The sequence below is a fragment of the Lutzomyia longipalpis genome, chromosome 4 (genome assembly GCF_024334085.1).
Source record: "Lutzomyia longipalpis isolate SR_M1_2022 chromosome 4, ASM2433408v1".
Classification (NCBI taxonomy): domain Eukaryota; kingdom Metazoa; phylum Arthropoda; class Insecta; order Diptera; family Psychodidae; genus Lutzomyia; species Lutzomyia longipalpis.
Genome location: NC_074710.1, coordinates 17,631,519 through 17,657,430, shown reverse-complemented (window position 1 = coordinate 17,657,430; position 25,912 = coordinate 17,631,519). Strand labels below are relative to the sequence as shown.

The 25,912-nt window shown below is 29.4% G+C and overlaps 1 protein-coding gene across 39 annotated transcripts in view; it reads right to left on the bottom strand.

Moving 5' to 3' along the window:
* Positions 1–25,912, bottom strand: part of LOC129795333 (serine/threonine-protein kinase MARK2) — a 108,799-nt gene that overhangs the window by 18,613 nt on the left and 64,274 nt on the right. For 10 of the 39 annotated variants that reach the window (XM_055836509.1, XM_055836508.1, XM_055836503.1 and 7 more), the window contains 8 exons: positions 24,648–24,841; positions 17,736–17,848; positions 17,333–17,513; positions 16,287–16,449; positions 14,511–14,635; positions 14,256–14,418; positions 3,555–3,643; positions 867–990 (listed from right to left, as the gene is read on the bottom strand). In XM_055836509.1, coding sequence (XP_055692484.1) covers positions 867–990; positions 3,555–3,643; positions 14,256–14,418; positions 14,511–14,635; positions 16,287–16,449; positions 17,333–17,513; positions 17,736–17,848; positions 24,648–24,841 — 1,152 coding nt within the window. The remainder of the gene's footprint in view (positions 1–866; positions 991–3,554; positions 3,644–14,255; positions 14,419–14,510; positions 14,636–16,286; positions 16,450–17,332; positions 17,514–17,735; positions 17,849–24,647; positions 24,842–25,912) is intronic. The other 29 variants (XM_055836510.1, XM_055836531.1, XM_055836504.1 and 26 more) reach the window with 7 other exon arrangements.

Below are 25,912 nucleotides of genomic sequence, written 5' to 3'. Positions count from 1 at the left end.
ATTAAAACTTAAGAAATTCTTAAGAAAACTTTGAAAACTTTAATAAAATTCAAGTTTTTCTTTAGGAATCTCAAGTCTATCTGACAGAACAGAGTTTGATGAAAGTATTCAGTCTGAACTTCTGTTAGAGAGCCTTTCATTATTTTTCAATGCTCTAAAGATACTCTCAAGGTTCTGGGAAAACATTGTGTGAAATTTATGAAATTTTGATACCTGAGAAAGTCTTCAAAGGTCGAAAAAAGATATCAATTTCAGGGTCTTTTACATTAAATTCTTAAGGATTCAATGAAAATTTTCCATTGTTTGATAACCTTAAGAAGACATTCAGAGGATTCAGAGAAACTTAAGAAAATTAAACGTTTAATTTCCCTCAATTGGAACACCTTGACATTGCTACTCTGTACTATTGATAAACATTGGCACTATGTAATTATCAGGCAGAATCACGATTATAATTGTTTTTTAAACACTCAATTTATGCTTTTTAATTTGTTTTTTAACTTGTAATGCCATTTATACAATCCAATTAACAATAAATTTAATAAAAAAAAAATTCAACAACAACCCCATAAAACCATTTTCTGTGCATTTTTCCTTCAAAAATAATTTATTAACAAACAACAAAAATTACACAGAACGGTGAAGAAAGAAAATCAACGACAAAAAGTGACTAAATATTTTGTATTTCTCAATTTCTTGAGAAAATTGAAAGAATTTTTTTAAAAGGAAAAACTGTACAATTAAACAAACGACTGATGCAGTGAAAACCATCCTAATTTTTTCTGTGATATAAACATTTTTTCTTAATGAATAAAACAACGTTCTTGAGAGAAATATAAAAAGGTAAAAGAAAATTGAAATCTTACCGTTTACTGAAGCGGGAGGAGATTTTGGAGAAAAAACTCGTCCTTCCTGAATGTGGAGAGTCTCCAGTTGTGCCACCCGTTCCCGAATACTCCAATCCTGTGTTGTTCCTTGCTCTTGTTTGTCCTGCACAGATGATTTGTACGATTTGCCAGAAGCAATGGCGAAAGAACGGAAAGAAAATTAATTTTTAAAATAAATTTAATTAAAATATGTTGAAATGTTCTCTTTTTTTCATGTAAAGGAGTTTACTCATTCTTCTACGAAAAAAAAATTACCAGAACGTCCATAATATTGTGGAGAAGTCAAGAAAAAATGAAAAAAAAATCTTCAAGGTAACTTTCAATTTTCCAGTACCTATGAGCTGAGAAAGAATCTGCAAAAATCCCTAAAAAAAATACTAACAATGACGTCATAGTTGTGTAATTTTTGTACCTTTCAACCCAAGAAGCATTTGCATTGATGTTTCATCAATGTTTACAACATATTTGTGTTTCATGCATTGAAAGACACCAAAAAACCCACAAGTGACGTCACTATTTGTATTTTTGAGCCATTAGACCGAATTTTTATCATCTAAACTCTCTTTATTCAATCATTTTGTGTAATTTCTTATCAATTTCTTTTACAATTCTCCACAAAACTACACATCTCTGGACTTTCTTCTCCATTAAGAGACTTTCTCATACAAGAACGAATATACTCCTTTTAAAAATTATTCAATAAAAAAAAACAACAAAGTTAAACAAACAAAAAAATATTAAATAAAATTAGAATGAATCATAAAATAAAAAAAGAGAAAAATATTCATAAATAAAATGCATCACAAATTCATTCAATTGATGAAGCACAATTTTATTTATTAAACCACCCACTTCAACACTCCCCTCCCTTTCGCTTTTATTTATTTATTCTTTTCATTACATTTTGCAATCAACAACCAATTTAATCATCCCCAAAATAAAATAAAATGATTAAAATACTTCAAAAAAAAGGACACAAATTTTCAATAGCCTTTCAGTACAAAATTTATTTTCATTCATTGTTGAAAAATATTATTTAAACGAAAAAAAAACTTCTGTCATTTGTAAACTAATTTATGAATCAACGTGACGACAAAACTCCACTCCCCCCTACAAAGGGAAGTGTAGTGAAAAGGGGTGAATTGGTTGGGTTGTGATTTAACAATAAAATGATTTTCAGTGCAAAATGAGAGAGAGAAATTAATAATCTTCACTGTCAAATTAATCTCATTGAAAATTTGTTTGTTGAACAAGTTCGTAAAATTGCGCGACTTTTAATCCCTTTTCAAACCCCCTCCCCCTCCACGCAATAAGAATATAAATAAATTATTATTTAATTATCTAAAATGATTCTTTTTGGGATTTTCTTTCCATCAAATATTTCGTGCTGAAACATTTATAAATTGCTTTGGATATTTTTTTTTTTTGAAATCTGAGCTAAATAAATAAATACTCAAGGGGCATTCAAGTACCAGAAATCAGTGCTCTAGCGGCTATAATTTTTAAGATATCTAATTGAAATAAAACTTTTTGAGTTTATGCATTTTTTGGCAGCCGAAGTTTTCAGATATCTTATGCCAGTCAAAAGTTATTCAAGGTTAAGGCCGCTTACGAAATACTTCAACGTGAGAGCCCTTTTACTGATAGAAGACTATCTATCTCCTTACCCAACCGGTCGTTTTGCACGTTATCCAGTGGGGCGCTTTTATTGGGTTCTGTATATGAACTGACAACCTTTTGTACGCAAATTAGAGCTAGGTCCCGTATATTGATCAGAAAATTCTGCTTTTGATCAGAAAATTCTTCTTTTGGTCAGGAGAATCTGCTTTTGATCAGAAGAACATTCCCTTTTTGTCAAAAGAATGATCCCATTTTGATCAGGAAAATGTTCGAATTCAAAGAGTAATGCTCCACTTTGTCAGATAACCTGTCATTTTGAACAGGAAAATAGACATCTGATCAAGATAATAAGCTGTAAATCAGGATAATTAACAATTGAACAAAAGCAGATTTTTTTGACCAAAAGCAGAATTTTCTGATTACATGATTTGATCCATTAGAGCTCTATTCATTGAAACATGTAGCTTTTTCGTAAATATTCTCTACGTTTATTTCACAATTTTTATGAATATGTGTAAGCACCTTCTTGTACTCAAGTTTCTTCATCACAAATTCACAAATATAGAGTAAAATCCTGAAGAAATGTTGCGTTTCACATTAAAATCTATTCCAAGCCGAATATATTCGCAATTGCACTGAATTCTATTACTTGTTAGCCCCTCTTCAAAATTTCTTCAATGCAAAATCGAATCATTTTCCTTCCTACACAGAAATCCATTTAATTTTCTAGCTCTCGATTTCAACTCAGTAGCAATAAATAATTTTTAACAAAAAATATTTTCCACATTCACCCGAGGAAAAGCTTTAAAATTGAAGTGAGAGAAAAAAAGAAATATAGCAGAGAGAATTTGTAAAGAAATGAACTCAAAAAAAATGAAAGAAGAACATTGCAAACGAATGTGGAAAATGATTATTCTGAAAAGAAAACTTATCTCCAAAATGCGATCTCTCTCTCTCTCGCATTTGTGTGTGAGTGTCGCGTCATTTGAATTGTGCCACAGACGGGGGTGGGTGGTTGGATTTAGTGCATGAATGATGTGGACTCACCTGAATGAAAAGTGGATCGTGATGGAACATTTCTGGGGAAATGACGGCTAGATTTAACAGCTGGTGTCAATCTGATGCGATTCAGCAAACTGAGAAAATAACCAAGAAAAGAAGAAGAAAAAAAACTCATAACAATGATGATGATTTATCAAAGATTAACTCACAGTTTAAAGGGATTTTTTCTTAACAAATTCTTTAATTTTAATATAAAATTATTTTTTTACGGAACTACAATGAAATGTTAAGTTCGCTTTCACACAGGAATCTCATTCGTGTTAGAGGAGAAAATTTGCATTAGGAAAAAAAAAACTTTGTGCAAGAATTTTTAATTAATTTTTTTAATTTAATTACTTTTCTTAATGCTAATTGAAAAATTAATTAGTTTGTCGTAGAGAGAGATATTTGTTGTTTGTGAAATTAATATCAAAATGTAGATTTAATCAAATTAAATTAATTTTTAATTAAATTAAATTTAATTAGTTGAAAGAATTAAAACTATCTTTTTATCATTTTTTTTTATAATTTGCCATAAAAAGTTTTAAAGCTTTCCATCGTTGTTTTAAACGAAAATAAAATTTAACATGATCTATTATTGCAATTAAATTATTTTAATAATTCGTAGAGAACATTAAAAAGAATTTTTTTTTTCTTATTATTTTAATAGCAAAATTTAATCTATTTTATTTACTTTATTTCTATAATCAAACTGAGCAATTGTTTAACCATTTAATGATTTTCTAAACGGCAATAAAATTCTTTAAAAATAATCTAGGAATTTCTAACAATCCTAGATTATAGTTCAATTTTTATAGCAACTTAATAAAAGGTTATCAATATTTTAGCTGTGTTTCTTTCAGACACAGCTTTTGTGTACCGAGCAAAATCGAAAGTCGTCAGATCGGGCTCAAACTTGGGATGAGCACGAATTAGGGTCCCCACATTCCAAAAAACGTATGCGCCAAAAATTTTTTTTTCCGGCCGTGGTTTATGACTGAATTGCGAGAGAACGGTGATAGATAGAGTCTTGCGGTAAACGGCAAAGTTTAAATATCGACTGGAAGACATCCGTTTATGATGTCAAATTTTACCCCCCACCCCCCCGTCCACCATTTTGAATAACCTCAAAATTTTGTTTTCGCTATATCTCAGCCGCTATTAGCTAGAGGGCTGAAATTTTGATATGTTGTAGAGGCCATCAAGACCTTTCCAACAATACCTTATTTTTGAAAATCGACCAAGCCGTTTAGTCAATATAGCCGCCACAATTTTTCATCGAAAATCGACCATAACTCGAAAACGGCTTGACCGATTTTGATCAACCCGGGGTCAAATGAAAGATCTCAACAAACCCTACAACTCTCTAGAACATCCGAAGTTTCAAAAGTGGCCGCTATAGGGCCAAAAATCAAAAACAAAATTTTCGATTAGTTTTCGATGAATATCTCGAAAACGGCGACATAAATTTTTTTCATTTTTTGATATGTTGTAGCTGACCATATTATCTAGCTTCATGCCAAAAATGAAGAAAATCTATGGATCCGTTCTCGAGATATAGCCTTCTAAAGATTTCTTAGGGTATGACTTTTACTTTTCCCGTTTTTGCGCGTATTTAAATTAATTCGCGTTCTAGTTTGCTCTCACCAAATTGGTACACTGAAAGAAACACAGCTCCCGTAAGCTTGGTCAGCTTACCAGTACATTCTTACTCTTGTAATGGCAATTATTATAATATTATAAATATCATTATAATTTATTGACTTGACCTCCTAATTAGCACTTGTCAAATTTGCTATATTTTATGACCTTTTTATAGGAAATTGTCTAATTGAAAATATGACTAAAATACCTGAAAAATTATTAAAATGAATATTTTTCTCTCATAAGAATAAATCCTAATAATCTTGCATTGCAATAATTTTAAAGTTTTTATCTAAGAACCTCATACTTCCTATAAAATTCATAAAAAGTGCTATAATGAAATTTTCTATACTAAAATCTAACCAAAATGGTGCATTCAATTGTATATTGACTATAAGAAAATATTGCACTTTCTGAATGGACTTTGATTTCGTTTTTTTGTTGAACGTGGTAAAGTTTTTTGTTTTATGGCACTAATATATACCTGTTAAATGGTGCACTTTGCAAAATAACAAATATCAATAAATTGCGAGAGAATAATGTTGGTTTTTCTCTCTGTCTCTCTCTCCGTTTATATACTGAGAAAACACACGAAAAGTACATTCCATAAAATGCAAATAATGCCATAAAGAAGGAAAAGTCTCTATTTTATTCCTTTTCTTTTGCATTATTTCCTTCACCGTGACTCCTTGCAAGTTTCTCCCCATGAGGGATACACAAATCTCCGTCAGAGTGTGCGGAAAATTTCGTTCAGCAATAACAAAATGTATTATCATTTTCAGTGTGTCAAGAGGGAACTGAATTGTGGGTGGATGTATCTCTTTCTCTACTTTTAGTGTGCATACAGTGTGTTGATAAACAAAACCACTGGGAAATTTATGCAATTAAATTAATAAAACATATGAATTTTGCATATAGATAACATCATGCAGGAATAAATTGCATTAAATGAAAGAACTTTTAACATGAGAAAATTGCAATTTCATTGTAATACAAAATCCACTTTTTTTTTTAATGAAAATTTTATAGCATCATGTCCTGTGTCATGGATTGAAACATTATTGAGTGTGTGTGTGTCTTGACTAAAAGTTTTTTGTATTGGATTTTTATTACAATGAGTTTTTCTTTAATCACTAAAACTTTAAAAATACTTTTAAAAATACTTTTTGAAATTAAAGAAGTTTTTTAAGAGTTATTTTTTCTATAAAATGCAGCAATACAAAAAAAATGCCTTTCAGCCTCATTTTTTTTTTAATTCTTGCAATATTTTCATTTTACCTGCTATAAAACGTTGAATGTTTTCTCATCCAGAGAAAAATGATTTTCTCTTCATTTCAAAATTATTCATTTAACTGAATATCATTCATAAAATAAATGAACTCAATGCCATGCTTAAAGAAATATTTTCTTTTCAACCAATTAAAATATTCCACTCTCTTCCATTTTTTAAAAAAAAATCTGCCTGGGTGGAATTTTTTTCTCGGTTTTCCTTTAAAAAATTCACCCAACAAATTGATTGATTATTTCAGTGATGTTTTAGCGACATATTTTCACACGCTATGCAATAAATCAATCAATTTGACCGTGGCGCAATGGCAATAAAAAAAAACGTCAATGTCCATCATTGTCAATTTTATGCAAAATTTCTTAAACTTCTTCTATAATTCATCTCCTCACACACACGCTTCAAAAGAAGAAAATTCAAAGAGAAAATAAAATCTCTGAATAAACGAGCCAAATTCATTCACTCAACAACAACAAAAAAGAAAAGAAAATCAATGACAAAACATTAAAGTGAAAGAAAGAAGAAAAAAATAAACATCACAATGATTTTCTTTGCCCCCTAGCAGGGACACTTTTCACATTTAAATGTGAAAAGTAGCTTGAAATGATTTTTTTTTTCAATTTATTATTATTTTTATTGTACGAAAACACTCACCATTCAGCGTTGTCAGTTGATGATGGTAATTTTTTTGTTTTGGTTTGTTTTTTTGAGTCAATAAATTCATTATTGAAGCGGCCATTGGATTAATAAAAAAATGCGTGAAAATAAAAGAGAAATAAAAGTGATATTTGGTTAATATTTTTTATAATATAATCTATAATGTTTGGATTATTAAAACGAATATATTATTAAATTATTTTTCTTTTATAAAATTAACCCCAAAATTACTGCAAAATATTTTTTTTTGTTATGAGAAGTTTAAATTCAAGGGAGGAAAAATTGATAGTTAGCTGAGACACTTTTTGTGCTATAAAAAATGATTACAAGGCGCCAACGCTAAAGAAAACATTTCTTTTATTACATTTTTGCGTCAAAAGTTGCAATATAAGTTAGATAGGTACGTCGAAAGAACATAGCTGAGACACAATTCGTGCCATAAAAATAGGTAATTTTATTATCAAGTACTCAAAAATCGATGAAATTTCAGAAGGAATTCTTGAAATTTCAAGGATTTCTTGGTCATTTAGGTTCTTATTTTTATGTCTAATCTCTGTTTTTTTTTTATTCCAAGTATTTCAACCTTTTTCCTCTCTTTTTAATTAAACTTCCGCTTATATATAAATATCCCTTTAATCTATTATTTATTGTCACTGTAACACAAAATTAATTGAGCATATTAAAAAGCACATATATAAACGAAAATATGTATATAGGTAGGTAACTGAAAAAAAACATTCATTCCCATAAAATGATAGAATCGAAATAAAAAAACATTTTTTGTGACTTTCTACCGTAAAAAAAACGAATAATTTTAATGAAAAATATGTTTCTCTATCTGTCTCATTGATAATGATTGTGTATGTTCTATTTTTATGTTTTCTGTTCATTTTGTTATTTATTTATGTTGTGTGTAAAAACATAAAAGCTACAGCAAAAAATCACATAGCTTTTTGCCATTTAAAATTGTAAAAAAAATGCAACAGAGACACAAATTGCTATAAAGCATTTTCAAAATGAAAAATCATCTCTGATGCACTGAAAAAAAAGCTCTCAATAGAGGCAGAAAAAAAGGATCAAATTAGAAACAAAATAGCATGAAATAATAATCAAATTGGACAAAAAAATTTGCTCTCTCCACAGGAAAAAAATTGAATTTCAAAATGAATTAAATTCAATTTTTTCTTCAATTTAGAAAAAAAAACAAACATAATATACTCTCCTCTGAAAATGAGCAACGACGCAATTGAAAAGAATAGAAGTTTTCTATATGGAACTATTTGTTTTATAGCATAATTTAGAGCAAGAAACATTCGCAAAAAAGAAGAAAAAAATCTTTTTACAAGAAACAAGAAAACTCAGCAGTTTTATAGCATCTTCCGCTACGAAGATTGTCTTTGCTTGAAGAAATTGAGCAACAAGATTTATTTCTTTCAAGTTATTCAAGAAAAAATATGAATTTATAGCAAATACCCGAGACACATTTTGTGCTATAAAAATTTTAATAATTTATCTTTTACCAAAATAATTTTTTTAAACAGAAATAAAAACGTGAGAGAAGTAAAAAAAAATAAACTAAATTCTACCCTTTAAAATTCATTAAAAACTTCATTCAGCAACTTAAAGACTTTAATTTCGAAAGAAATAATGACAAAAAGCTTTTCAAATTTTCATGCAAAATCTGCTGCTCAATCTCTCTTAATAAAAAAAAGAATTAATTTTGCATTTTTCGCAGCTTCAATACCTCGGTCCCAGTGGGTCTGTTTCCGCCGATGGACCCGGACTCGATACAGAGGCGCTCTTCACATGTCCTTTTCCGCCACCACTCACCGCCCCGGTGGCTCCCCCCGCCGTACCGCCACGTGTCAACTCCGACACAGCCGTGGCGAAACTTGAAACACACACAGACGTTGCCAACATTTTTTTCTTTTTCATTTCATTTCATTTTTAAAAACTTATTTCTCATTAATTATTTTAAGCATTTAGTTTTCGTTAAAAAAAAAGTATTTAAAAAAAATTCAGAGGCATTTTTCTTTTAATCAGAACAAACGAAAAAAAAATTAGAGAAATAATAAAATTCTAAATTTGTAAGAAAAATTAAAATCATGGAGAGAACATTCCATAGAAAAAAAATTAAATTTTCATCAAGTTTTAACGAAAGAACATTTTCTTTCGTTCAGTTTGAATATAGAATGAAGAGAAAATATACAAAACAATAAATCATCCTCAAGTGAAACACATAGAGAGACACATAAAATAAAATCTACGGTAGAAATATTGAAATAATAAAAAAAAAGTTTCAAAAATAAACTTTTTTTCTCACTGGTCTGAGGCGGTAAATTTTGTAATTTAAATTCCGCAGAAAAAAAATCCTTTTCGTTGAAATTCACTCCGAAAACTTTCAAAAGGAGTTTTTTTTTAGCTTTCCCATCACCCAGGGAAGTATGGTGAAAATTTTCTTTTTTCATACTCCCACACATTCATAAGTACGTCTTATAAATTGCTCCAAAAAAGGGGGTAATCAATGAGAAATTTATTTGGTTTAGCTTTCAATTCTTTCGTTAAGTTTCTTTTTCTTTAACTTCTATCGATTTTGAAATAAATTTTGTAACGCTTCTTTTTTTATAATGAATAGAGCCAATTTTTCTCAATTAAAAAGAAATATTTAACTTAACGAAAGTGGGGAGAAAGTTAAAGGGACATTAGGTCCAAAAACCTCGAAGATGACACGACCTAAGACCCAAGGGTCTGATGATATTTTACAATGAGGGCCAACCCCATTTAGGGAAAATGGCCATGTGTGTTGTTTTGTTTTATTTAACTTAACGAAACTAATTGTTTTTAATTAAATATTTCTGATGTCTTTTTTATTCTTTTCTTAATCCAAATTACATTACATAGAGAAAAATGAGATGTTGACTTTATACTTTATGTCTTCTATAAAATGAACAAAAGCTCCGTGTCTATTTCAATGATTCGTTAAGTTTAGCAAGCAAAATATGTCTGTTTCCTGTATTGCATTTACAACGATTTACAAAGGATATAAAGCATATTTGATTAGCTTTGAATTTTCAAAAACTCAACGAAAATTTCACACGGAGTCAAAACTTGAAACAAAGAGTCTTTATTTATCGTTTCGTTAAGTTTCATTAGACCTTCAAATTATTGATTTTAATCTATACATTAAACAAAATGGTTCTTACAGTCTTTCAAGAACAAATTCTCCTTGTTTTCCTTATAAAAAATGTTTCGTTAAGTTTGTCAAAACTATCAATTATTTTTCGTTCTTTGGCAAAATTGAGTTTTATTATTTTTTTCCAACACTCTTTTCTCCTAAAAATATTCAATAAGTCTTTAAATGAAACTTAAAATTTATACTGATTTTTTTTTTAACCTTTGGAATGCGGAGGCCTTGGTAGTTACGTAGAATGCGAAGGTGGGGTCGTTGAACGACCCCAAAAAGAAGGCCAATTTTCTCCCAAACTATACAACCTGGAGTTGTCGGGTTAGTGCCTATAGATTCCTTATATAGTCCTCTTGCACCCTGCACCACAAATTGGCCGCCCTAAAATACTTAGAAGGAGATATTAGGGAAAAACATTTTTCAATCATTTTTCACAATTTCTTTTTGAGAAATTTGCCAAGAAACTGCAATTTTTTTTTTCACTCTTCCCCACATTCCCCTCACTTCCCGCAACGTGATAAATGGCAATATTTCTCGAATATTCTTTATTGTTTTGCACATTTACATGCTTCTGATTATGTTTTATGTTGTTTATGCTCTAAAAAATTTTCCGCAGCATGACCGTTACACCAATTTTTGAATTCCCTTCTTCTACATTTTCCTTAATAACTTTTCTTGTGGTGGTCGGATTGAGCTGAAATTTTTACACAACCTCCTCAGATAACCAAGGAACTTATTTCCAAAAGATGGGAATGGTATCTTTTATATTTATGGAGATATAACACGAAATATAGCGCTGGGGTCGTTCAACGACCCCGCTCCGCATTCCAAGGGTTAATACTAAATAAAGTATCTGCATTTGCTCAATGATCACCCCATTTTTTGGTACAATCATTCACCCAAAATTTCTTCCAGTGTTCACCTCAAATTTCCCGTATCTCTCCCAATTGATTCAATTGAAATACTTCCGCTACAATCTACCCCCATCCATTCCTTAAATTCATACAGACTCCCCTTTCTTTTTTTTTCTTCGTTGAACATTCCACAATCATATTCTTCCCTTTCTATAATTTTTTTTTGCTTCGGCAAAAGACAGAGAAAAGAAAAACTCTTCCACCTACTCACTTTTGCCCTTCACACGCCATGACATGTCATATTTTTTTGGTGTAAGAAAATTTACAAAATTCATGTAAAAAAAAGGTAAATTCAAAAAGAAAAAAATATGTCGCGAGGATAAAAGTGAAATTCACTCCAAACTGCGAGCCTTTTTTTGTCTTATTGCTCCTTTACAGATGATTCAGTTAGACAACTTTGCATTTTCATCATCATCGTCATCAATAAAAAATAAAGTCATGAAATAGACGAGATGGTTTTTTCATTCTCTTCAGACACATTTTATTCTTTTGATTCTTTCTCTTATTTTTGGGGCAAAAAAGACTTATTTTTTCATCTTCTTTATAATTTTTTTTTCCGAGGATATGTGTGTGGGCGAAATAAACACCTATTGATGAAAATATTTGAGAAATATTTTAGGAATAAAATCCCTTTTTTTGCCACCTAGTCAATCCTTTCTATATTTAGCACAACACAAAAAAGGTCTCTCAATTGAAGCTCATTATTTACCTCCCCCAACAACGGAAATGGTAGGTTCTATTGATTTTTTTTCTTTAAGGAAATGAGGGTATTGGTTACCTTCTTCTACATATCATACAGCACAGAGAAGTATAATGAAACCCTGAAAGCACCCACGTTGAGTTATAAAAATAAAATAAAGTCAATCATAACGCGTCCAGTTATAAGAGTTGGTGTTCCACAACGTGTAGAAGTTTGTTTATGCGTTGTAATACTATTTGTGAGCAATATTAGTAGGCAAAGTTGAATTTTTTTGTGAAATTCAGCAATTTGATGCATAAAAATGGTCATATCTCTAGTTCTATAACACCTACAGAAATTTCGTGACTAGTTTTGGACAGGTCTTGAAATAAGCTATAATTTGACATATATCTCAATGATTTTCAAAGTCACCTCTGGAACACAAAATGGCGGTTTTTTGTTTCACAAAAAGAGTTTTTCGCATTTTTCGTCCTAAAGGAATGGTTCTAGAGGTTTATGATGTTTTAGAAAGTTGTAGATAATTGCAAAACCTTTAATTTGATACTAAGATGAGCCAAATCGGACAAGCGGTTCAAGAGATATGGCTCTTAGAACTTTTCAAATTCAAGAATTTTTCAAATGGCCATATCTTCTAAACGGCGACATAGATTTTCTTCATTTTCGGACTGGTGACAGATATTGAGTCAGGCTACAACATATCAAAATTTAAAGGAAATCTATAACAGATGTTCGGAGATATAGCCCCTTAAAGTTATGCAATTTTTGTTTTTGATTTTAGTGCCTCTTGCGGCCATTTTTGGAACTTAGAATGTTCTAGACAGTTGTAGGGCTTCTTGAAACCTTTCATTTGCTACCAGGATGATTAAAATCGGTCAAGCCGTTCTCGAGTTATATCGAAAAAACACTTTTTGCTTTAGGCCGCCATATTTGCTAAACCGCTTAACCGATTTTCAAGTATGAATTATCGATGTAAACGTCTCACTGAGCTCTACAACATACTAAAATTTCCGACCTCTAGCTATGAAGGAAATGATTGACGGTATTTCAAAATGGCGGATGGCGGCCATCTTGGATTTTGAAAATGCGAAAAAACAAAATTTTACACCCACATTTCTATAGAAAACTTCAAACCTGAAGGCTCTATCTCTTACCGTTCTCGAGATATAAGGCAAAGTTTGGGCGACCGGCCGGCAGGACGGCCGGATCAAAAATTTTCCACCACCATTTTCGTAATGTGGGATGTCTAAAACGTGCTCATACCAAGTTTGAGCCCGATCTGAGGAGGTCGGTTTTTCCGACGATTACAATACTTGGTGTTGGCCACGAAGTGGAACACCAACTAATTTTTGAGAAGAAATTAAAGACTGAAAATTGCTTGAGAATTATCGTCTTTACTTCTACAGTCATTTTGGGTTAAAATTGCATACTTTTAGGCATTAAGAAAATATTAATATTATTTTTTTTTATCTCATGGAAAGAAATTCAAGAGAAATGAAAAGAAGAAGTTTGAGTTGAAATTTCCTAAATTAATTTTAATCATCAATTTAATATTATTTTTTAAAGCAAAGAATTTAATAAAAAATAAAGAGAAAAATATTGATTTATAAATCCCTGAAGAAATAAAAAAAAGATTTTTAGACTTTAATTCATCAACTTTTCCCACAAAATTGCATACTTTTATGCAGATTTACGAAGGAAAATTTTATTCAAAAATAAATTTCATTTCAAATACACGATTTTCCATAATTTCCAAACATAATTAAATATTCTTTTCATTTAATTTTCATTCTCCCACCATCCCCTATTTCCCTATTTTTATTGCACTTTTACTGCCTCAGAGAACTTCTGAGTCAGAAGTTCATCAAAGTGCGCGCCTAAATGTATGCAAATTAGGAAATATTCTCACTTCTTTATAGAACAATCATCATCAACAGGGCATCATCATAAAGCCACCAAACATACAAGAACGACAAAGTAGAAAAAAATACGAAGACTTCCTTCTAAGAAAAAGAAGAAAAAAATCATCTCAATCACTCAAAGTTAATTTTGCTTTTGTGGAATCCCCAAATGAAATTAAAACTTCCACGCGAAGCCCCTCAAACACACCCCCCACTCCCCACACAGAACCTAATTTGTCATCCCTCCACGACACACGCGTGGAAAAAATTAAATAAGTAAAAAAAAAGTGTCTCTAAAGTATACAAAGGAAGGGACGAAGAAGAAAAAAAATTAATAACATAAAATGTAAGAAAGGAAAGCAAGCAGAGAGGACAAAAAAATAAAAGTTGAATGAAATTTTCTTGTGTGTTGTAACACTACATACTTTGACTCAGCCGGTAGAACATTTGTCTTTTCCGTTGACGACGTCTTCTCGTAGAGAGTTGTCGAGCGCCTGGGGATCATCCCACTGGGACCAACTGTGCGATTCCCATTTGTCGGATCGTATTTTGTTACGCTGCTACGTGGCTTTGCGGGACTCGAAATTGCTGCAAAAACAATAAAAAAAAATCACAAATTAAATAAATTCAACAAAAAAAATTAATAAAAGAAGCTTTTTAAAAGGAACTTCAAAACTCACCATTTTGAGTAACAGCCACGGGTTTTGGCTGAGCCGATGCTGGCCGGTCCTGTGCCACTAAACGACTCATCGTCTCTTTCACGGTAGCGGGATCAAGGGTGTTTTGCCTCTTAAAATTGCTGCTTCTGTGAATTTGACAAAAAAAAACCAACAAAATAATTTAAAAAATGTCAAAAATTCACTGAAAAAAATATTTTAAATTTTTTAACGTTCACCGTTATCGGTTTTACGTTTAAACTGAATTAGCTTTTGACATTTGGAAATTTGACAGATGAAGTTTGACATGTAAGAAAATTTTGACAATGTCAAATTGACGTAAGAAGATGTAATTGAAATTATAACTCATAACTGTTATAATTTAAAAAGATGGAGAAAAGTGAGAAAAATATCAGTGTAAATTTCATAGTAAAAAACGGTCAGATATTTTAAATTAGAACATCAATAATAACTACTGACAATAACTTGACATAAAGCTTTGAAAAAAACAAAATATTCTGACAGTAGAAAAATCTTTTATTTTTAAGAAGAAATTCTAAAAAATTTCAAGGATTTCTCAGTGACTGAATAGAGCTGAAAATTTATAATTGGATGTTTTGACAATTTAAATTTGACATTTAACTTTAAAAAAATTGACAGTAAAAAATGTGACATAAAAAACACTTTAGACAATAAAAATTCAGCAAAAGAATGAATTTCTTAGTCGCTTAATAGGATCAAAAATCTCTTATTGAATATTTTGACAATTCAAATTTGACATAACTTATTTGAAGCTTAACGTCAGAAAATTTGACAATACAGAATGTGACACTAAAAATGTTGATAAGAAAAATACAATTTTTTTAGTGAAAATTCATCAAAAAAAAGTTTTAATATGAATGTTTTGTATTAAAAATTTGACATAAGAATATTTTGACAATGTCAATTGGACGTAAAAAAAAAATTACACTAAATGTATCTATTAAAGAAATTTGATAGAATGATAAAACATTAGATAAATAACAGTGTAAAGTCAGTAAGAATTTGACTTGAGAAACATTCGGTCAGGATTATGATTAAGAAAAAAAAGAGACTTAAGAAAATTTTGACAACGTCAATTTGACATTGAAATTTTAATTAAGAAATTTTGACATTCAAATTTTAATAAGAAAATTTGACACAAGAAAATTCGTTTGATCACTCAACTGTGTAAAATAAGAGTGGAAAAAAACGTTAGAAAATTGTATAAGTTTTCCTTCAATTTTGACAGATAAAATAATTTGGCATATAATTTCTGTCAAACATACATATTCATAAATTCTTAATCCTTCTTATAAATTCATCACAAAAAGCTTATTAAAAATTTCACAGAAAAAACTCCTTGTAGGTTTGACGTAAAAATATATTTAACATTAAATATTATCTGTCATAAATGTCAATCAACATTGACAGTAGCGCCAAAAGCGCATTTTAAATTAACCACAAATTCCTTTTAAACTTTTTCTCTTTCCTTTAACTCTGCAAATTCCCTTTAAATTATTTAAATTCTTTCACCTTATTTTGAACATTTCAAATCTCCCAAATGCATTTTTTTCCTCTCTTTTCTCTACTCTTTTATGCACAAACACGAAAATCCTCTTACGACCAATTGAATTTTCAAAAACCTCACCCCTTCCCCGCCATTGTAAAAAAAAAAGAAAGTTTTAGACGTTTTTGGGGCATTTTGAGGGGTGAAAAAAAGTAGAACAAGTGGGTGGAAACAAATAAACGAAAAGAAAAGAAAATGAGAGAAAAACTTACATTGAAGCTCTCTCGGTAGACGATGTGGCACCACTTGTTGCTGTTGCTGCTGCCGTTGTTGTGTGATTATTGGCAACATTTGTTGCACCTGATGCCGTTGCAGCTGCAGCCGCCACAACAGCCGGCGTGGGGCCAACACCTGTTATAAAACGATGGAATATTTCTATAATTAACGTGCTGTCACCCTGTCACTTAATATGTCATCATTTAAAGCGTGTGTTAGTAAAATTCATTCGGAGGGAGAGACTTTTATTCTCATTTGTTTCTTTTTTTTTTGTTTTTTGCTTGAGGTGCGCAACTTGAAGATTTCTTTTGTTCTTCTATCAACAATTATACTACGTGAACTAACGGTTAAAATTCAAATTTTTGTTTGTTCTAAATGTCAAAATTTTGACAAGTTTGTGCGCATCTTCTTCTTCTTACAAATTAGGTTTTTGATTTATTAGTAAAAAACCATTTTGCATTCCCTTACTTACCTTCTCTTATATTAAGTTTAATTTTGTTAACAATAAAATGTTATATTTATTAGATTTAGTATTAGTAACAAATGTGCAAACTATGTATAGGTAGGTATATATATTTTACAGGGTTCATAAAATAATTTGCTTGAAAAAAAAATTTTTTTTTTTTTGACATTAAAAAATGGAAGAAAAAATTGCGAAAAATGATTTTTGAGAAATAAAAAAAAATTAAAAAGAAGAAATCATAAAGAAAATAATAATAAAAAAATATTCCCTCCCCCACACATGCATTAAATGAATTGAAAACATAAAAAATGACTGTTAATGGGGCATTTTGTTGTCTTAAATCTAAAACTAAACTAAGAAAAGCTCCATAAAAACAAAAACCACACATCAATCTTTATTTACTCCGACATGGCGTAAAAAAAACAAATTTAGAACAGAAAAATAAATTTTAGAACAAAATTTTTAGAACATAATATTTTTAGAACACGATTTTTTGTTCAACAAATAAAAGCAGCTTTATGGGAGTAAATAAAGTTTGAAGCAGCAGAAATCATTTAGCATTGACACATGTGGACTTACGCAGTGTTTCGGCACCACTAGACGCCCTCCTATTGGGTTTAGTACTCGATGCCGAGATACTTCGATGGACACCACGGTGCGTTGGGCTCTGTACTGCGGAATTACCCGCAGCTGCTTCATCATTTCCTGCTATATTCCTCAGTGACAGGGAAGATCCTGACCGGGAACCGTCGGATTCGGGCTAATTTCATTTGCAAAAATAAAAAATATTGTATTTTAGTACACATTTAGTACAAAACGCACTAACATCCATGACATTTTTCTTTCTTCAAAATAATGATCAATTTAATTAAATTTAATTAAAAGACAGCTCGTGAGATCAGCTAAATTTTCCTTTTCAAAAAAAATAAAGATTTGTACTAAAAAAAAAACATGACAGAGACAAAAAAAAAACATAACTTACATCTGTGCTTTTTCTTCCTAGAAGCAAATATGTGGCGAATACATCGTCATAGCGAACTTGTGATAGTGATTCTTCAATGTCTTGCCTATTGTACCCCATTGCGACTAGGGCTTCTACAATTTTTTGTTTTTGTTTTTGGCGATGACACAATAGCGACGATTTAATTGGAATAAAGACGAAAAAAAAGAAAGAGAGAAAAAAGAGAATTAATAAAATTCCTTGTGAAACAATTCAATAAAAAAAAAACATTTCATTTTGCATTTCTTAATTTTTGTTTTCTTTGTACACAATTCTCAAAAAATCGACAGCAACAAGACATAAAGATAAAAAAAAATACATTTAAGGAACTTTCTAAAAATGAAAAAATAAAAATAAGTTGTACTAAAACATTCTTTTTTATATAAAAGTAGGTACTAAAACTTGAAACAAGAGAAGAACAATCAAATGGCAAGAAAATATTGAAGAAATTATGTTTTGATTTTTTATGTTCCAAAACTCAATTCAATTTTTAGAACAAAATAGTACATGAGAAAATTTTGAAGATTTAACAAAGAATGTTGATTTCAGATGACAGCTAAAACCTTCCATTAAAAATTTAAAAAATACTTTTAATTAATTTTTTTAGTACATTCAGGTACTAAAAGTTTTCCAAAGATATCTAATGTTAGAGTTTGAAAAATCTTTGTAGCAGCACTATGCATATATTTCGAATTAATCTTTGAGTAAGATTTGTGGAATTTAGTACGTACTAAATGCGTACTAATTAGTACTAAATATTCCAAAGTTTTCTTGTCAATCTTATTTATTTAATTGAAATAAATAGATAAATAAGTAAGATTGACAAGAAAACTTTACAACATTTAGTACTCATTAGTACGCATTTATTTCTAAATGTTCTAAAGCTTTCTTATCAATCTTATTTATTTAATTGAAAAGAAAACTTTACAACATTCAGAACTAAATGCATACTAATTAGTACTAAATGTTTTAAACTTTTCTTATCAATCTTATTTAGGACAAATTAGTACGCATTTAGTACTAAATGTTATTTAAATCTTATTTATTTAATTGAAAAAAAAACTTGTCAATCTTAAATCCTTATCAATCACAATATTGATATCCTTCAATTCCTTTAGAGAAGTACTAAATTTTCAATCTTTATTCTGTACTAAAAACTGTACTAAATTGTTTTAATGCAGCTTTTTACATTAATTCCATTACTTTAAATCGTATTTCAGCTTAGTAAACTAATAATTTTCTTCCTGAATTTCCCTCCATTTTTCCACCTTCCCCCACCAATTAAATTTAAAACTAAAAAAAAAACCATTGAGAAAAGCTTTGAAAAATCATTTTGAAAAACATCTCCAATTGAAAATGAAACCAATTCTCATTTCATGTCGTCTCCATGTGATTCCTTTCAAATCAAAATCAACTTTAGGTATTGATTTTGGCTCAATAAATGGTCATTTAATGACAAAGTTTGTCTTCCACTTAACACAGGAGGGAAAAACATTCATTTCTATTGGAGAAAATTGGAATGGCATTGAAAGGAAAAATAAATGAAGAGAACGTTCTTCCTCATTTAATTTTTAATTGAAAGAGATGATGTCCCGTAAATAGAGAAAATTTGTACGAATTTTTCTTTTTTTCAAATCCATTTTCCGAGAGAAATGGAATCATTCATTGATTTCTAGTCATGTGAAAATAAAAATCTCAAGTAGTTTTGTATAGAAAATGTTCATCATTGAAAATTCTCTCCTTTGAATTGCATTTAAAGTGAAGGAAAATGATGGAAAGTATGCAGTTTGAGTTCACATGAGAATTTCAATTCAAACTCATCGAACTCTCTGTATTTATTGAGGAGTGAAAAAAGCTTCTTTTTTTCGCAAAAGAAATAGAAGAATTTTTCTCTTTTGCCATTCCTCCACAAAGAATCTTTTACTTTGTACAAAACACATGGCATGGAAGGAAGAGCAAATTCTTGCGCAAACTCCCCAATGGCACCTAATCTCCTTTCTTTCTTCTTCTTCTTCTTCTACGACTGCTTTCCATGGCTGTATTTGGTGTTTGATGAGCCATAAACATGATCATAATGGTGTGAGAAGCAGGGTGGTGGCAACGGACGGAAAGTCTATGGAAAATTCAGAGAGGAAAAATACCCCGAAAAGAAGAAAAAATTTCCCGAGGAGTATGAGAAGTTTTCATGGAGAAAAGTATCAAATTTCATTTATATTTCATGTAACATAAAAATAAAAATTTTCTCCCTTAAAAAAAATTATGTACTGTATAACAGAGTGAAAGGAAAAGCATTCACCAAATGCTTTGGAGCTTTTATATACATGGACAGGGTGTCTCAATTTAGGCGCTGCTAAGAATACTTTCTAAAGATTCTTTAGAATTATTTTAATTTAATTTCTTTATTTTATTTCTTATTTGTTTATTTCAGTATGCAATCTATTTAATTTCCTGACGAATGTAAACCAACAATTCTAAACGAATATAACAAAATATTCCGAATATTGAATGTAAAACAGAATAATTCTTTAAATAAATAAATTTATTTAAAAATTCACTTTTTCTTAATTTCTTTTCATTTTTATTTAATATTTTGCATTTAATACTTAATATTTAATACTTTAACCTAATATTCCGAATCCTTTTCAATTTTTCTGTATTTAAAATGATTCTTTATCAATAATTAAGAAGGAAGAAAGCAGTGAATAGAGGGATGAAGGGTTAGAAAGGGAGCACAGGCAAGATGATCAAATCAATTGACAAAGACGAATTTATTCGATTTCCGAGAAAATTCCGAATATTATTGATTTATTTTTAAACATTTCAAATTCCTTTGTTTGAGTATTTTAAATGAATTTATTCAGTAATTTATCACATTTAATCACTTTCCGGTAATATTCCAAATATTACTGATTTTTTCTTAATATTCCGCATTCCTTTTTAATTTTTGGGCATTTTAAATGTTTTTTTTATAATAATTTATCACATTTATTCGGTTTCCGGAAATATTCCGAATATTACTGAATTTTTTCTCAACATTCCGAATACATTTTTTCAATAAAAAAATCTCTTTATGATTCTTTTTAACACAAATTAACATCCCTTCAAGTCCTTTTTCCTTCCTTAAAGGAACTCTTTGGTAATAAAATAAATTTCTTTATTGAAAATAATAAAAACAGTTTATTTGAGACACCCTTTGAAAATTTTCCCATCACACCCACATTCTCTCCTTTAGCACAGCAGCTCTTTAGTATCCCACCCTCATCCCATTTAGGGGAAATTTAATGGAATCAAGAAAATATTTTAGTGGGTGGAAGAATATTTTACATCCACATAATATTGCCAACATTATGGTGTCAATATCACTAATAAATATACATTATATTGGGGTAAAAGTGAGCTTCAAAGGTATCATCCGTGGCACCTCGTTGGGGACTCTTTAATAAAAATAAAATAACAAGCTCCGACATCTTTCCTTCCTCCTACTTCCCCCTCCTTCCTCCTCTCCGCCATCACTCTTTAAATTTATTAATATCTCTTACTCAAATTTTAATGGCTCCTTTTTTTTCTCTCCTTTTATCGTGCATGGAAAAATATAAAATAAAATAAAGAGCTCGCGGGAAAGAAATTTTTTTACACTCTGATCATTCTAATTTAATCTATTGATCCACATCCCTCTCGCATGGATGCCAGTTCCTCGCCCCCTTCTCCTCTGTTCCTCCCAAAAAAGCCCATCAAATGGAAATCCATACGTAGAAGTGAAGGGAAAAAAAAACCTCTAAGCCCGTGAATTATTAATGGAGCAATTCAGTGAAATAATTCCCTTCACAAATCGCAATCGTTACCACCTCCCAGCACCCCTCCACCCCCCTCCCCAACCATATACTGTTGCTACAAAAAAATTATATAGCTCAAATCGAGCAATAACCTCCCTGCGTGAGAAATTTTAGCACGCCAGAGAGAAAAAAAACGTTGAATAGAATTTGGTGAAAATTGATTGCAAAATCAGCCCAATTCTTTTTTTGTTTCCTTGCCTTTCTTTCTTCTCCTAGACGCATAAAGCCTTTTTAATGCCATTCTCTTGTTCTTTTTTTGTTTTGCTTCTATATTCTATGAAAGTATATAATATTTATATTATATTTACAAATTATATTGTATATTTTTAAAAGTCAAATGAAAAATAATTAAAGAATTAAATTTCATTGCAAAATCTACGACAAATTGCATACCATGAAGGAAAAAATAAATAAAATTTTATACAAAATATTTATTTAAAGAATATTTATAATTAATTTAATTAAATTATTCATTCAGAAAATCTAAAAAAGAGAAAGAACACTCAAATGTAAAAAAAAAACAACAATACAGTGAGACCTCGATATAGCGAATGTTTTGCATTACGAAGAAATTGAGTTAACCCTTTGATGATCAATGAATGTCTAAAAGGTATTTTATCTGACAATTCTTCAGCATAGAATGCATTAAGAAAATTCTGCTTAAATTCATTAATCCACAAACGTTCTCAAGTCTTTATATTCAAGTAAAATTATTCAATAGATGGCGTTACTTTGCCACTATATCCCTAATTTACAGAGAATTATTTTTAAAAAAAATTTTCATGAAGTAAATTCATTGAAAATAATTATTTGAGTAGAATATTCAATCCCACATTTAACTTTCCACAAGATTTAACTTAAGTAGCAATAGGCAAAAAAGTCAGGTTAGAATTTAATTTTTCAGAGGAATATTTCAAATATTCTTTAAGAAATATTCATTAACTGTTTTTTTAAATATTATTATTAAAATACTTCGCATATTTTTTAATACTTTTGATATGCATTGAATATCCTTTAAATACTTTAAATAACTATTTTTCATATACTTCAAATACTTTTCAATAACGTCAAATATTTCTCAAATACTTTTGAAATACTTCAAATACTTGTCAATAACGTCAAATACTTAGAATACTTCTGAAATACTTTTCAATAACGTCAAATATTGCTCAAATACTTTAAATACTTTTCTTTCATTAACCTCAAATATTTCTTTAATACTTCTGAAATACTTCAAATACCTAAAATACTCTTCAATAACGTCAAATACTTCGAATACTTCTGAAATACTTTTCAATAACGTCAAATATTGCTCAAATACTTTAAATACTTTTCTTTCATTAACCTCAAATATTTCTTTAATACTTCTGAAATACTTCAAATACCTCAAATACTCTTCAATAACGTCAAATACTTAAAATACTTCAAATACTTTTCAATAACGTCAAAAATTTCTCAAATATTTCAAATACCTCAAATACTTTTCAATAACGTCAAATACTTCAAATACTTTTCAATAACGTCAAAAATTTCTCAAATACTTCTAAAATATTTCAAATACCTCAAATACTCTTCAATAACCTCAAATATTTCTTTAATACTTCTGAAATACTTCAAATACTTTTCAATAACGTCAAATACTTCGCATACTTCTGAAACACTTCAAATACTTTAAGTACTTTTAAATAACGTCAAATATTTCTCAAATACTGCAAATACTTTTCTTATACTTCGAATACTTCTCAAATATTCTTTCAATACATCAAATATCTTTCAAATCTTCCCAAAAACTTTGGAATTTCAGCTAAAACATTTTGGCACTCAAACAATTTTTTTTTCAGACTCAAAAAATGTCTAAAGCGTACCCAAAAATTGTCTTTTTAACACTCTAATTTTGCCTAATTTTAACCACATTTTTCCTCATTTCTTTTTGTCTCTTTTGAACATCAATATTGTCCATTTTGTCCCTTTTGAAAATCGTTACAATTTACAACTATTTCAAATAAACTATTCGTCTTCTTTTCATCATTTTTCCCCCCGCCTTATTTTCTGTCTGTGTCTCTCTCTTTTGTACGTTTGTTATATTTGCCATAATTCAATTTTCTTCTGTTACACAAACAAATTAAATTTCTCACCATCCTCTCTTTTGACTATCCGTGCGCATTTTCCGCGAAGAAATAAAATTGAATAAAGCTGCAAATCAGGAGAAACAATAAAACATCTCCTTCTCCCACAAACAGAGAGAGACATGACAATTTTTTGCAATTGATATTGTACTACACGTCCTGAAGAAAAAAAAATCCTTTTTCAATAAAAAAAAATTCACCGAATGGAGTATTCTGTGTGAGAAGAAGGACATTTTGAGAAGGATTTTTCTCTCCATATAGTGCAGCTGTATTGCAATAAATTTTCCTCTAAAGCACAAACCATATAACAAGTCTCTAAGGAAAATCCTATCGTATATTTGGTTCCCTTTTTTATTTTATTATTATTTTAAAGTTATAGCACTTTTAGGGACTTTCTCACCACAAATTCACATTTGACAGAAAATTTATAACCTTCCACACACCATTTCTTTCTTTACAACAAAATGCATTTTCAATGTACGAGTTTTGAATTTTTTCTTTTCTTGAGTGTTCTATCCCATAGAGAATGAAAAAAAATCTTTTGCCATTTTTCAGAGAGACACAATAAACGTAAAATAAAAAGAAATTTCATGACATAGAATATAAAAAAAAGATCTATATAAAGATAATAAATTACAGTAGAAAAAAAGAATCTATTTTACACCAAATATACAAGAAAAAATTGATTTTTTATCACTACAAAAATAACATTTTTTCTCTCTAAAAATCTCCCTAAAAGTATGCAAATTTTCTTCATTTTTTTTTTCATTTTGAGGGTGGGTCGGACACACCACACGTTCAACACACATACACGCGACAAAATGTGTCGCAATGTGTGTGTGTGAGAGACACAGATAGGGAGAGAATAAAAAAAGAGAAATATTCTTTTGAGAATGTGAATGAATTAATTGAATTTTTGTCATTGAATACAGTACCCGTCTTACCTATCCGTTTGGGATCTTTCAAATCGGGCACCGGCTCCGTGTAGGGCTTCAATTCGTCCTCCTCATAGCCCATATTCATCCATTTATCACGCATTATTACTTCTAGACTCGCCCTCTTTGCTGGATTCAATACCAAAAACTTACGAAGTAAACCCTCACAGTCCGTTGACATATAGAATGGAATTCTGCGGAAGGAATTATTTTTTTAAAATCATTTTTAAAGTTTTTTAATGAAAAATATTTTGAATTTATTTAATATTTTTCACCAAAAAAAAATTAATTTAAATTGTCTAAAAAAATAATACTTTTAGCCGAGACACATGTTGTGCTATAAAATAAAAAGATGAAAGATAATTTGGATAATTTATAAAAAAAAGAATTCCCAAATAATTTGTATGAAACTTTGACTTGAAAAATGTAAAATTTGGGAAGATCTAAAGTTTATTTATTTTATCTGAAACCCCTTTTTTTGCTATAAAAGATTTTTGCTATAAAAGAATACATAGTGTGTTCCAGCTAAAAGACATTACAAGAATTTGTAAAAGGTCTATTTATGTATCATTTGTAAATATTTTTCGTTGAAAAGAAAAAAAATTGATAACAGTTAAAAATTAATTTATAGCTGAGACACATCATGTGCTATAAAAAAAGATAAAAAATATTTTGTAAAAATTGTAAGAAAGACAATTTGCAAATCATTTATAAAGATTTTCCATTTAAAAAATTAATAAATTGACCGAATCTTTTTTGTAATCTAAGATTCACTTTGTGCTATAAAAATTCTTTCTGATATTTTGGTTTATTAAAAAAAAAACGATTATCAAATTTTGAGAAAAAAAATCCACAAAAAGTTAAATTTAAAAGAACAAAATTAATTAGATTTATTGTTTTTTTTTTCATTTATTAAGACACAATTCATGCTATAAAACAAAATATTTTGTGTTTCCTCTAAAAGATATTATAGTAAGTTACAGAAAATTTATTTATGAATCAATTGTAAATATTACTGGTTAAAAAATTTAAAAAAAAAAATGACAAGAGCTAAAAAATATTTTTTTGCTGAGACACATTTTGTGCTATAAAGAAAGTAATCTTTCAGATATTATGGATAATTATTTTCAAAAAATATATATTTTCAAATTTCAAATCATTTTTTCTTAATTTTCAAATCATTTACAAAATATTTTTCATCAAGTAAAAATTTAGGGGATACAAAATTGATTAGATTTAAATTAGGTAAATAGTTTTGCTTAGCT